The sequence below is a fragment of the Nelumbo nucifera genome, chromosome 8, assembly GCF_055504915.1.
Source record: "Nelumbo nucifera cultivar China Antique chromosome 8, China Antique-T2T, whole genome shotgun sequence".
Taxonomy (NCBI): Eukaryota; Viridiplantae; Streptophyta; class Magnoliopsida; order Proteales; family Nelumbonaceae; genus Nelumbo; species Nelumbo nucifera.
In genome coordinates, this window is record NC_142656.1 from 11,953,399 (window position 1) to 11,968,833 (window position 15,435).

A 15,435-nucleotide genomic window follows, 5' to 3' on the forward strand; every position below is an offset into this window, starting at 1 on the left:
CAATTGCAGTGGAATTGCAAAGCAACTCTTTTTACAAACTAGTTACGTTTATGGTTCAGAGACTGCCAGTTAATTCCCTATTTTCATGTATTCAATGCTTACTTTTTTTTTTATTTTGCTAAATAATAGATTTAACTAGTGATCAAATAGAGGGAATAAATAAAAATACAGCACCAGCAACTGTGATAACAGAATTGTGGTATTTAAAACATAAAATGTTCAAACACTTACAGAAAACGTAAAACATACAAAGAACCTCTAGCCCATTGTCCATGGATGAGGATAAAACCATCAAGGCACCTGCAAATGATTCTGGAATAGAAGAAACTGAAAACAAAATGAACCATCCCTAGATATTGGCTTCAATATAAAGTTGTTCTTGTTACTCCTCCCCTGGTGAGATTATCCACTGATACGTTGTTTTGATAAGATGTCATTGGCTACAAGGGTCAACTGGACTGCCTCTGATGCAACCAACCTCTATGTGAAGCCCCCCTTAACCCAAGCATGCTAAAAGGCCAGAGAGTGCACCAGCAAGATCCTGAAGTAGAGTCTCTGCCCCCAACTGGGCCTGAGTGCCCAACCATGGCTCATACATGATAACTCCTTTGGATTTGTGGAACTAGCAATCCAATCACAATGCACCATGTATTGTTTCAATTGTCTTCATCCTCAAAAGGTGCTTAAATGACAAGGCGGTTACTGATTGGCCCAGAATAACTATTGACTATATAGTATAGCATTCCAGCTTGCAATAAATGAGCAAGCTTCAATATGTTGTTTGAATGTCATCCTATATTTATCAGTTTACCTGAAGTTACTTTTGTGTTTTAGCTGCATTAATAATATTGCAGCTTGAATGTATTTTCCTTTGTTCAATCTGCATTTTGGACTCTTCCTGACTATATTTTTCATAAACAGCGTCTAAAGGGATGACAAGGGATGATGAAGGCTTTGAGAAGATACTTATGTGTTCTCGCTGTCACAAAGGCCGTCTGCTTTATTATTTTCCAGCAGAGCAGAGGTATGTGGTTGTCTTCTGTGTAATGCAGTGAAGCAATGGCTAGTTGTTTTGTCCTCTCTAGTCGATGTGATGACTAATTGGTGCCTAGGTGCTGACTAGTCGATAAAAAAGACGATTCTAAATTTATGATATTAATGCAATCTCATAAATAAATTAATATAGACTACAATTATGCAAGAAAAGAATGATACAAACGTTTAGTTTACAGTCTTTATTTTTTAAACAGAAAAGAAGTTAGTCTGGATAGGCTAGATCTACAGCCTTTATATTTCTAAGAAATATTGCAGCTTTGACTATTTTATATACCATCATCCAATCATGTTCCATCAGAAATATTTAAAACAACAGATGAATATAACAAAATATAAACATATTCTATATTATTTTGAATAATTAGGTTGACTAGGTTGGTTTGTCAACCTAGTCGATGCTTAGTCATCACAGGTGACCACATCATTAATATCTACTAACTACAGCGTGATGCAGTCAGTCTGGCCCTCAACTCGCTAGCCAGTTGACACTTTGATAAGTGATAAGTGATAACATGGGTCTAATGTTATGAGTGGCTATATGAAGGCAATGTTTCTAAAATTCCAGTTCATTGTCATGTTTTGGCGATCATGCGCTTTTTTTTTTGATTGAGTAATTTATTAATGCTTGAAAAAAATTACAGATCCTTGTTACACAGTAGCCCAAATACATCAGAAACCAGAATGCCCGTCCTGATTACCATGTCTTGTCCAGACGCTGAGAGAGAGAGAGAGAGAGAGATCTGAGAGCAAGAACTGTTGCTGGCGGCACCAGCTTTTTTGGTATTTATATTAGGGCGACCATAACATAACATAAAGAGAGGGGAATTACAATAGTACCCCGCGACACTAATAGAAATAAAAACAAAGAAAAACAACTTATAAACAGCCTTTTAACACTTCCCCTCAAGTTGGGACATAGATGTCAATCATGCCCAACTTATCACATAGATCATTGTGCTGCAAATGATGTAACCCTTTTGTGAAGTTGTCCGCAAGTTGATCTTTGGACCCGACATAGGGGGTGCACACTTCCCCTTTGACAACCTTTTCTTTGATAAAATGCTTATTTACCTCAATGTGCTTGGTTTTATCATGCAGAACTGGGTTAGCAACAATGTTTATGGCTGCCTTGTTGTCACAATATAAAGTCATATGTCCAACTGTAAATCCTAGCTCACTCAATAGATTTTTTTAGCTACGTTATTTCAGCCACTCCATGAGACATTGCTCTATATTCAGCTTCAGCACTAGATCTGGCCACCACATTCTGCTTTTTGCTTCTCCAAGTGACTAGGTTTCTTCCCACAAAGGTACAGTAGCTGTTGGTAGACTTCCTATCATCCAATGATGCTGCCCAATCTGCATCAGTATACACTTCAACCTTCAAATGTCCGTGCTTTTGGAACAATAAACCTGCACCTGGGAATTTCTTAAGATATTTGAGAATTCTTTCAGCTACTTCAAGGTGGGTGTTCTTAGGGGCATGCATGAATTGACTAAGAACACCCACTGCATAAGCAATGTTTGGCCAAGTCATGGAGAGATATAACAGTCTTCCTACAAGCCTTTGAAATTGCTTCACATCTTTGATGAATTCACCTTGACAATCACTTAATTTGTGATTAGGATCAATAGGAGAATCAACGTGTTTTACTCCCAATTTTCCTATATCCTATAATAGATCTAGGACATACTTTTTCTGAGAAATGAAGATACCCTTTTGTGAGCAGGCAACTTTAATTCCAATGAAGTATCTCAAAGGACCTAGATCTTTCACCTCAAATTGAGTAGCAAGAAATCCCTTCAATCTTTGAATCTCATCTTTCCAATCACCAGCGATAACTATATCATCAACATACACTATTAGGGCTGCAATTTTCCTTTCCCCTCTTTTCACAAACAATGTATGATTAGATTGACGTTGCTTGTATCCTTTTTGTTGTACAGCTACATGGAACCTACTGAACCAAGCTCTTGGTGACTGTTTTAGGCCATATAATTAGGGATGTCCATGAAAAACCGAAAAACCAAACCGAATCGAGAAAACCAAACCGGAAATTTCTATTAACCAAACCGATCAGTTCAGTTTTGGTTTGGTATTTTTGAAAAACCGAAGGACCGGTTCGGTTTTTGGTTACCCTAGAAAAAAACCGACGGTTAACTGAACCGACTAGTATATATATTTATATGTATATTTTATATATATTTAAAATATATGTCACATATTTTATATATATTATATATAAATATATATGCATTATATATAAATATATAATATTTATAATAATCTATTTATAAATATATTATATTTTTATAATATTTATAATATATTATATATCATTTATTATTTATAATATAATATTATACATATATTTATATAATATATATTATGAATATAAAAAACCGAAAAACCGAAACCGGCAGATCGGTTAAGGTTTGGAGAAATTGAAAAACCGGTAGGACCGGTTCGGTTTGTAAAAAGTGTCCATGGTTCGGTTACCCCTAGATATAATGACTTTTTTAACCTACATACCTTTTGTTCATTACCTTGAGCCCGAAAGCCAAGGTGTTGTACCATGTACACTTCTTCAAGGTCACCATTTAGAAATGCATTCTTGATATCCAATTGGTGAAGGTCCCAATCGAAGTTAGCAGCTAAAGAGAAGAGAACCCTAATGGAGTTGATCTTAGCAATTGGTGCAAAAGTTTTTGCATAATCCACCCCATATACTTGAGTGAACCCTTTTGCCACTAGATGAGCTTTATACCTTTCCATTGTGTCGTCAACCCTATGTTTCATTGTAAATACCCATTTACATCCATCTGGTTATTTTCCCTCAGGAAGATCCACCAATTCTCATGTACCATTTTTATGTAATGCATTAATTTCTTCCTTCATTGCATCTGTCCATTCAGGCACTGAGAGAGCTTTTGCCACATTCATAGGAGTAGGAATAGGAACACATTGAAGAGAGGAATGCCCGAAAGGAAGGTGGAATGTTTTCATAGGAAACAAAATGGGAAATGGGGTGCTTAGTGGTTCAAGACCTAACACCCTTCCAGTGAGCAATAGGGAGGTCAAGATCATTAGCACTAGAGGTATCAATAGCAATAGGGTTAGAAATATCAATGGGAACTAAGGTACCTGGCTGGATAGGATCCGTTCCCGGAGAATTTGATGGCATTGGTGGTACAACTTCTAGATGCTCCACAGCTCTTGAACTTGGTTGGCCTTTGTGACGATGACAGAAAACACGGAAGGGAGGATGATCAGGTAGAAGAGGGTGCTAAATCTAAGGTAGAGGATTTTGAACCTGTTTTTCCTCATGCCTACACTCCCCCTGAGGAGAAATAGGAAAGAAAGGTTCACTCTAAAAAAAGGAGACATCCATGGAAACATGATATTTTCGAGAGACGGGATCAAAGCACTGGTACCCCTTCTGATTTGTAGGGTACCCCAAGAAGATGCAAGGAATAGCACGAGGATCCAATTTACCACGAGTTGTTGACAAGTTTTGAACAAAGCAACGACAACCAAAAACACGGAGAGGAATAGACAAAAGAGGAGCCTTGGAAAACAAAAGCTGATGTGGGGCTTTGTACTCTAACCATCGAGAGGGCATGTGGTTAATGAGATAGGCAGCACAAAGGATAGCTTCAAGCCAAAAACGTTTGGGGACATTCATATGAATCAATAATCCTTGAGCTACTTCGAGAAGATGGCGGTTCTTTCTTTCAGCAACACCATTTTGTTGTGGTGTTCGGGCACAGGAGCTATGGTGAAGCGATCCATGTGAAGCAAAGAACTCCGTGAGATCATTATGGTAATATTCTTTGACATTATCAGATTGGAAGATTTGGATTTTAGTTTGAAATTGGGTGAAAATCATTCTTTGGAAATCTTGGATAATTTTTGGTACTTCATCCCTAGTTCGCATGGGATATACCCATGTGTACATAGAATAGTCATCAATAAAGGTAATAAAATACTTGTAACCACTTTTAGATGGTAAAGTAATTGGGCCCCAAACATCAGAGTGAATGATATGAAAAGGAAATTCAGATTTATTATTCTTTGAAGAAAAGTGAGTTCTACAATGTTTACTCAATTGACAAGTTTGACATATCAACTCTGACATTGATTCTGACTTAAACAACTATGGAAACACAATCTTTAAGGAATCAAAGGATAAATGACCAAGACGACTGTGCGATAAATAGGCCTGACTCTTACTAGATTGACTCTTAGACTCTGTGCCTACAAGACCAGCCTTATTCTCCAGCAAGTAGACACCATCCACTATATGCCTTCTACCAATCATCTTCTCCGAGGCCAAATCCTGAATCACACAATAAGAAGGGGAGAAGGTTACTGAACAGTTTAAAGAATTGGTTATACTACTAACAGAAAACAAATTAATAGGGAATTGAGGAACATGTAAAACATTAGAAAGGGTAAGGCCAAAAGGAAGAGAAATGGTTCCTTGACCAGCTATGGTAGAGAATGAACCACTAGCCAGTGTCACTTTGTCTCTTCTAGAGAGGAGATGATAGGTCTGAAAGTAAGTAGACTTACCAGCCATATGTTTTGACGCTCTAGAATCAATTAACCAAGGAGAGTTAGAGGAATGAGATGATACATGGAGAGCTGTGGCAGAATTACCTGATGTAGACGCATATGAAGTTGATGGAGGAGGAGCATCCATCTGGCGGATGGCCCTACCATAAAGTTCTAAATGATCACGGAACGAATTAATGATATCCTCCCTAGGGTCAGAACCAGGTGTATGTCTGAACTGCAGTAGTAGTCGGGGGCTGGTTCTCTTGAGTAGCCATGTTCGTTGTAGTGAATTTCCTTGAACCTTGCTGTCTTAACTTCTTATTCAGATCTGAGCCCTGTTTCTTACTCAATTCCTGAGCCCATTTCGGCTTCCCATGAAGGTCCCAACATGTGTCACGAGTGTGTCGAGGCTTCTGGCAATGAGCGCACCATAATTTTTCTTTTTCATCCACCCTTTTTTGAGAGTCTCCCTTCTTAAAGAGATTTCCCCCACTTGTAACAACACTTCCTTTTGCTGCCAATACAACTACATCTCCCCCAGAATTATTCATAAGATTTCTTGTACTTTCCTCTGATTGTACTATAGCATATACTTCTTGGACAGATGGGAGATCCTTGATTCCAAGGATCTGTACTCTAACGGATTCATACATAGGGTTCAAGCCAAGGAGGAAGGTAAAGACTCTCTACTGTGAAACAAGAGACTTATATGCTTTGGCATCTTCATCACACTTCCAATCTACACTCTGATAGCGACACAACTCTTTCCAGATGGAAGACAAGTCAGAGAAATACACAGAGAGACTCCTCTCCCCCTGTTTTGCAAGTAGAGGATTCTGCCTATAACTGATAGATTTTTGCATAGTGTCGCAATTCAGAATAGTTTGACTTGGCTTGTTCCCAAATCTCATAAGCTGTTTCAGCCCACATAAAATTTCTTCTCACCTGAGGTTGCATAGACACTAAGAGCCATGACATTACCATGCTATTTTCCTGGTTTCATCTGTCATGCTCAGCACTCCCAGAATTGGGTTCTTTAATTGTTCCATTTATATATCCTATCTTTTCCCTTAAAGTAATGTATAACTTGATCCCCTTCAACCATTCTAAGTAATTGAGACCATCAAGAGGTATGACAGCCATAGGGAAGGATAAATCCATACCCCCACTCAGTCCATTCTGCATTGAGGAAACGCTAGAAGTGGCTGAATCTTCACTATTCATGATAGCTGGTTTAGATCACACTAGAAGTGGCTGAATCTTCACTAAAAAAAACACAGTCCGACCTGTCCAACCTGTTTTCCCTTTTGCACACTGTATTATTTCTGAAAATAAAAAAATTCAGCCCCAGGAAACTATAGACAGCCACCTTTTGGATTGACCACAGTAAAAAAATTTCGGCTGTTACAGCACCCACAGGTCATCACTGACATACAAACTAACCACTGTACTTCTGTCACAGCACACACAGGTCATCTCCAACCTACAAACACTCCACAAAGCTGCTGTCGCAGCACATACAGGTCACCTCTGACCTACAACCACCACAAGGATCACTTGATCCTACAAAAAAGGAAGGTATAGGTGCTGATCACCTCACATCAGGGATTTATCCCTCTTTTTTTGGTCTGTCCTGATAAACAATCAGGAAAAAATAAAAACAAAAATGAAGAAATAAGCTTCTGAGATCAGTCCAAAGATCTACCTTGGTTCTTCAGAGAAAAAAAATCAGCAGCACGATGAGGGAGAAGACAAAGGAGGGCTTTCTTGATCTCCTTTCAGATCAAATGAACCTGCTCTGATACCATCTTGTCCAGAAGCTGAAGTGAAGAGAAGAGAGGAGAGAGAAAGGGAGAGGAGAAAAGAGAGATCTGAGAGCAAGAACTGTTGCTGGTGGCGCCAGATTTTTTGGTATTTATATTAGGGCGACCATAACATAACATAAAGAGAGGGGAATTACAATAATACCCCTGCAACACTAACAGAAATAAAAAACAAAGAAAAACAACTTATAAACAACCTTTTAACACCATGCCCCCCTTTTACTAATACAGATTACAACATTGCCCAAAATAGAGTGGACCTGTCCACTCCCTGTTTTGCGAGAACATCTGCCATTCCATTTGCTGTTCTTTTTTCCCATCCAAAGCTAGTGTTACAACTTTTTGCAAGGCGGTTAATTTCCCTGAAAGAAAATTTATATTTCCAAGGAGCTGAACTATTTTGTTTTGCCCAAGAACTAACCAATAAGGAATCTCCTTCCACCTCAAGCTCTCTAACACCCATCTGTGTTGCCAGTTTTAGTCCTTGCAATAGAGCCATTGTCTCGGTCTTAACCGAGTCACCAAATCCAATTGGCCCAGAGAATAGAGCCACAACTGCACCTAGATGGTTCCTGAAAACTCTCCCTATACCTGCTCTCCCCGGATTACCAAGGGAGCTCCCATCAAAATTTAATTTCAATTTGTTTGGTCTTGGAGGTTTCCATTCCATTATCACTACTTCTTTGTGTGTATCTGTTTGTACCACTTCAGACCATTTCCATAATAAGTCATTTGTGGGAACATCTCTAAACAGCTCCAAAGTTTTAGCCCAGTGTGCAGATCCGATCCTTATGGATTCAATCACTTCCTCCATCGACCTACTCTTTTCTTGGAAGATTCTTTGGTTTCTCTCCTCCCAAATGGTTCACACCAAGGCTGCTCTTGTGATTTTCCATAGAGATCTTCCCCTTTTCTTCTGTTGCTTTAAGAAACTGGAGTTAAATAAGCTAGCCACATCCTGAGGGAGTACCCATCTGCAACCAAAAAGAGAGCAGAAGTAGTCCCAAATACGAGTTACAAATGAACAGGAAAGTAGTAAATGAGGAAGGGTCCCACCACCGGCCTTCCCAAGGAAAGTTTCCCAACATAGAGCCTGAACCTTAGGAGGGATTGGCTTGCACCAAATTTCTCTCACTGGGAGATTTACCCCCAAGGGTTCTGAACTAATAAGGAGGTTAAAGAAAGAAGCACAGGAGAAGTGACCATCAGGGGAGGGGTACCGAACTCTACTATCCAAGAGATTTTGATCCAAGAAAACCTTTTTCCACAAGAGAGAGAGAGAGTAAAGGGATAAGGGATTCACACTCATTGTCCCTCAACCCCCTTCTGAACCCAAAATCCCAATTTAACCCATGTGATGAAGGCCTGCCGAACTTGGTGATCATCTGGATTTGCTTAGTGTTTCAATCAGTTATGCAACTTCTCTTTCTTCTATTTCTAAAATTACTTTGATAACATGGCTCAATATTTCAATCAGTTGTGCAGTTTCTCTTTATAAAATATTTGCTCACTGTCATTATCAAACTACTGGCTTTCTTGTATTGCAAATTTGAAATGTATTTTAGCTAGGTAGTAGGTACCGACCAAAGATGCAATTGATAACAATCTTTTGAACTCAATTCAACAAAGCCTTATCCCAACCATATAAGGTTGGTGTTAAGACAACCAGAACTAATAAGTCAAGTGTACAAGAAAAGGCCACATCGGCCTATAAACAACACTACGACATCACTTGAGCACAACCACCATAACAGAATATATAACAAGATTGTGCAAGCGGGGGAGCTCGTGTAACTGATTGTATGTATATCACCATTATAAATAATGGAAGAAAGATGAGAAGGAGGCATGCATTCATACTGAAATCTCTCTCTCTCTCTCTCTTATCAGGAGGAAGTCTCCCTCGAAGAGCCCTGTGTTAGGAAGAAACCTAACAGCTGGCTAGATAAATTGTATTTCGTAAAATTCTACTCTATCAAGGGCCATATCCATTCTTTAGGTTCTGTGCCCTCAAATCATTTCTCACTAGCTCCACCCATGTCCTTTTTGGCCTACCCCTATATCTTCTAGATCTTTAAACTTGCAATGCTTCACCTCTTACCAGTGCAGTAGATAGTCTTCTATGCATATGCCTAAACCATCTTAGCTTAATTCCCCTTGTTTTATCACTTATTGGGGTTAGGAACAGTCTTCTCAATCCTAAATTTGAGAAGCTTAGGATGATTTGCTGCACTTAAATGATTAAGATGTTAGGCAACAGAATCTGGTTAAACTGAATATGGTTTCCATATTCTTCATTGTGAAATCTCTTAGTTTGACATTCATGTAACCAAATAGTCTGCCTTTCACCATAGCAACTTGTTAATTATAAATAACCTAACTTGCGGTATTTCATTAAACTTCAAGTTAGAACATATGGTATATCTATCAGGACATACTAATGCCTTCGTAGATCTTTGGAGATTTTTTTTGAGAGAAAGGTAACTGATTTCATAATAAAAGAGAAAGGTACACAAGAAGGTGTACAATTAAAGAGAAGAAAAACAAACACAGGGACCCTTAGGAATTATACAGGAGGAATCTTTGAGTGCAAATATTCTAACAGAGCACCTAATTTTGCTAGCCCATCTGCAAGAGAATTAAATTCCCTTGGAATCCAAATCAGGTTTGCATTAGAAGCAGTCAGTAAATCCCTTGCCCCCGTCAGAAAATGATTGAGTCTCCACGTTTCGGTTTCTTGTTTTCCTAACCATTTTATGGTGTTTGCTGATCGCCTTCAATGGAGAGGTTCGGAATGCCTAATCTGTTAATTATTCTGATCCCTGTAAGTGCAGCCATCACTTCTGCCTTGGTAGCTATTTTTTTTTATCAATAAGGTAGAGTCTTCTATGCCTATTGGCCACAGTACACCCAGCAGATGCTCCCATTTTCATCCCTTAGAACTCCTCCTATGCCAGCAGCATCAGGGTTGCCTGAAGCACTTCTATAAAAACTTAGTCCAAAGGCCTTGCCTTCTGGGAATTGGACTCCTGTAGGTGGGTGGGGAGGGAGGGGAGGAGAACAGGAAATTACCAGCATTCCTGTTGAGATTATTTACAGAGAATCCTTTGAAATTATCTGTGCTAGAGGCCCACAGACAACAGAGATGGTTAGTGTGAGATAACAGATCACTCTGACTTAACCTGGTTCTTGAACAGCCAGTTATTTCTTTCTTCCCACACTCCCCAAATTACAGCATGCAAAACTATCTGCCAATACACCTTTCCTCTCTTACTCAGACCTTTTCCTTGCCATTGATGAATTAGGTCTTGTAGGTGATTTGGAGCCACCCAGCTGTACTCAGCTAGTTGTAAGAAATGATTCCAAATAAACCTGGTTTCCTGGCAGTGAATGAACAGATGATTAGTTGACTCCCCTTCTTGAAAGCAGGGTATGCAGGCATGAGGGGAGATAAAAAGTCTGCCAAGAATTTTCTTTTGCAGCAGCTCACATGTGTTTATCCTTGGAGACTTTCTTTTTCTTGGTTTTTTAATTCCAATCTTGCCTTAACCAACCTTAGACTGTAATTTTATTGTTTAAGAGGCATCTCTTTCCAGTGTGCAGAGTGGAATCTTTGGTTTCAGGGCACAAAATGGTAACCATCTGACAATTAGAAAATGATACGTATTGCAGTGACTATGCACAAGACGCTGGATCAATTTCATCATGGTGCGGTTGGCATACAGATCATGGCTCTCTTACAGGTGACCAATCTTCTTTAACATTTTTTTTTTTTTGCTTTTCCAACATATTCTTTCAATTTCTTCAATATGTTTCACTAGACAAGAGCTTGTTGAGTTGAACATTTTCTTGCTGAACTTATTGAACCTACTTTTAACTTATATAACTATATAGAGCAAGGACTTATTTTGGCATGTATAACCAATCTTGATATAAGCTAGTAAAGGGGTCTAATAGTCTACTGTCTTGATGAATGGATCACTTATTATCTATTTATGAGCATGTACAAGTTGGCATATTTGTACTAAGATTGTTTAGTTTTTAATACAATAGATATCCATGCTTGATGAACTGTAATATGATAGCCATGACACATAAAATGACATGTGCTTCAATGCTTTTTTTCCTTGTTTGTTAAAAGTTATCAAAAGGATGTGATCGTCAAGTCCTAAGATAACCAATACCTACCTAAAATCTCTCTACCTTAATATGAATTAGTCCTCAAGAGTATATCAGCTTCAGCCCTTGAAATAAAGCTATGATGATGTAGGACAAAGTAGATGTCATATGAATTTCAGATCTGGTGTGGGCTTTGTGGGGTGGAGGGAATTTGGGTGATTAAGGATGAAGAATAGGGATGGAGAAGCAAGTATACAACTTGCAGTCCACCAAAGAATGAGCAAGAGATTAGAAAGGAAGAGAAGAACTCTTGCTGTTAAGGTTGTCAATGGACTCTGGAAATCTGATACCCGATCCAACATTTAATCTGATTACTTGGATTTTGATGTTAAAACTGGCATCTATTTGTAATTGGATCAGATACAAATTTGACCCCACCTGATTTGATAAAAATCCAAGTATGATTATATGTAATTTAATAATGCATATACATAGATTGGGGATAAAAATCCAAGTATGATTATTTTCTTTATTTTAATCACAATAGAGTGGGGTTGGATTAAATCCGAAACTGATCGTTCTTATTTGGAATATCAATAATCGAATTGGATTTGGATGTAGCTGAATCCAATCTGATTATATTCCTACTTTCTGTTAAGGTAAACAGCAAATAGGTAGATAACCTAGAAAAACAGATAAGAGAGGGGGGGGGGGAGTAAATTTCCTGGCAACAAAAAAATTCACTAAATCGAACTGTATTTCATCAAATAAACTCCTCTAAATTGCAATTATAATGGCTCTATTTATAGACTAACCATGAGAACTCGGATGCCCCTTTACAGACTATAATTTGGACTATGAAATTGACCCAAAACAACTTCCAATTGCTTTAAAACTAAGACAAACCAATAGGAAAACTTAAGGATTCTAAACCCTAAAACAACTCTGATACCACTTCACTAATCCTACTAGATCTAGCTCAATGTAAAGAAACTAGAAATTACTAAAAAATAGAAAATCACATTTTTTTTTCTTGAGTTTCTAATTCTACTTAGATTCTGTATGTAGGTCTTACCTGTGGGATGTTTATGAGAGATGGTGTAGAAGTACCTTGTCCTGATAGTGCTGCTGGCCTTTATGTTAAAACGCGAACTAATCAAATTGTCAAGGTATACCTTCTTTTCATTGAGGTTCTGCCAATGTGAGGCCTAAATAAGTATCATCTTTGTAGTAATACTTGCAAAAACCTATTTAGTTCCACTGTGAAAATTACTTGTTCTAGATTATTAACTGGAATTTATTAATGGGGAATGGGCTAACCAGTTGTTCTAATTTGTGTTTCTTAAATAGCATTTGTGGATTTATATTGCTGGTTAGGTTCCAATTAATTTCTGATAATTATATTCCTATGGTTTTTTAGGAGGCAGTAGAATTCCATTCTGACTTAACAATTTATATGATACGACAAAGGAAATTATGGAATAGATTTTAGTACATAAAAAATATAATTTTCTAAAATTAAGTTATATCCCATTTAGTATCTTTGTTAACCAATTGCAAGAAACTGAAATTATTTGTTATGTTAGCGGCCCCATAACATTAAGGATTCTAAGTAAAAGTTGGAACTTGATGAGTGAGCAATCAAATCGATATTGCAAGAATAACAGTACAAAGGTACTTTTCATCACCATCAAAACCAAGGTTTCTTAGATATAAACCTAGATAAATCTCTTGCAAGGTGCTAAATTAATAACCAGAAGGTTTTCAAGAAGCTCAAAAGCCTTTAGGCCTATTTTCATTCAATAATTCAGAAGTTATTTTACATTTGAAGATCATATGCTTTTTATACTTCTCTATGGTGTGTTAAATAAAGCTAAATTTTGATGGGAGTAGTGTGGGCAATCCAGGGACCTCAGACTAGGGATGGCAATTTTTGGCAATTTTCCCTGCTCTGCCCCAAATGGGGTGGGTTTTCCTCGATCTTTAATGGGGACAGGGTGGGAACAAGGAAAATATTTTTGCCCCCTGAATCAGGGATGGGGATGGGGTTTGCATATGATTCCCCGAACCCAATCACCATAGTTGTCAAGGCGACACGACGCCTAGGCGACAAGGCGCCCTTGGAGGCTCGCCTCACCCAGTCGCTAAGCAGTTTTGCATACTGTGTAATAAAATACTTTTATATTGTTATTTTTTGAGTTTATAATTATAAAATGAACATTATTAAAGAAACATTCATTTTTTGTGTTTATAAACTAATTTCTTTTTATTATTTTCTTATTTGTTAGGGTTTAATCAACACAAACATTGCTAACTGCTGTATTGAACCTTCAATGACTTCAAAATCTGAACCAATGAGTAAGGGAAGAACTTAAAATTTTGTCTAATCAACACCTTTTGTTTTCTTCTTTTCCTATAACAAAAATAGGGGTTGAGCCCCTATATTTTTTGAATTTTCTTTCCTTTCTTCTTTTTCTTCTTATAAATATGTTCATTTTCTAGACTTAAACATGAAGTTTATAATTTTCTTATGAAAACTATGGATAGTTATTAAAGAAAGTTGGTTATGGAACCTAGGGAACTACCCTAGGATATGTGATTTTTACTTAAAAAAATCGCCTAGGCGCCCACCTAGGTGCCTAGGTGACAAGGTGCCCTCTGTCACCTAGCCTCGCCTTGGCGCCTTGAAAACTATTTTAATCACATTTTTAAAATACCGCCAAATTCCCATAATCCTATTTCTAAAATACCTCTAAAATTTGATGTATTTTTAGGTAGTTTCCTCGGGGTGGGGAAAATTCAGGGATTCCTTGTTCCCAATGGGGGATTGGTGCCCTATTCTGAACCTACCCTGCCACTGGGGACAGGGTAGGGGATTTTGGCTACGGGGAGGGGTGCCCCGCCCCGTTGCCATTCCTATCTCAGACATTGGTGGAGCATTCAGGAATAATAATGGTGCATGGTTGGGGCCTATAGGCCAAGGAGAATCAGAAAGGGCCAAGCTACTTCCTCTACATCAGGGGCTGAAACTAGGGAAGTCATTAAGCTATAGAGACATCTTATGGAATGGTTTCTTATATTCATATGGTCAGGTTGATAAATAATAACCCATATACATGGCAGTGCAAGCACATTTTAAGGGAAGATAAATGGCATGTGAATTGAGAGCAGTGTTTTAAAAATGCAAGGCACAAAAAAAAAGTGAAGGGGCATTTTGTGCATGAGGCGCAAGGTGCAAAAAATGCAAAAAAAAAAAAAAAAAATTAAACATAATATTAATTAAAAACATAAACTAAAATTTTAAAATAAATGTTTTAAAAAGCCTATTATCTCAAATTAAAATACATAAACATAACATGTAAAACATATTTAAAATGAAGACTTAAAAATAAAATCAAGCATAACATATAAAACATATTCAAGCATGTAAAACTCCTAATCTCTTTATTCTTTCCCAATTGCATTACTTCAAATAGCTAATGTGATGTTAAACATTACATGTTCTTGATTCTTGAGTCGCCTTTGTACCAAGTCTCTTGAGGCAAGGGCAAGGGTGCAAGGCACACTCGAGCAAATTTTAAACATTATGCATTCCTGTGCAAATTTTCAAAAGGTGCACTTCTGGGCTGAAGTGCAAGGCACACTAGGCGTAGCCTAGGCACATTAGGTGCACACCTTTTGAAAGTGTTGTGCCTGGGACCTAGGTGAGGCATGTACCCTAAAATGCGCCTTGCCTGTGCACCTAGGCAAGGCACATACCCTAAAATGCGCCTCACCTGTGCACCTAGGCATGCCTTTTAATTCACTGATTGGGAGCTAACTTTCTGTGGACAAGCAGCAAACTGTTTGTGGATGCATTAGTCAAACAAGGAGTGA

The 15,435-nt window shown here is 38.0% G+C and overlaps 1 protein-coding gene across 4 annotated transcripts in view; it reads left to right on the plus strand.

The window, feature by feature from the left end:
- The window catches only part of LOC104592277 (2-oxoglutarate (2OG) and Fe(II)-dependent oxygenase superfamily protein), a 36,144-nt gene that overhangs the window by 13,279 nt on the left and 7,430 nt on the right, over positions 1-15,435 (plus strand). For all 4 annotated transcript variants that reach the window (XM_010251555.3, XM_010251556.3, XM_088893699.1 and 1 more), the window contains 3 exons: positions 922-1,024; positions 11,113-11,183; positions 12,628-12,728. In XM_010251555.3, the coding sequence (XP_010249857.1) occupies positions 922-1,024; positions 11,113-11,183; positions 12,628-12,728 (275 nt within the window). The remainder of the gene's footprint in view (positions 1-921; positions 1,025-11,112; positions 11,184-12,627; positions 12,729-15,435) is intronic.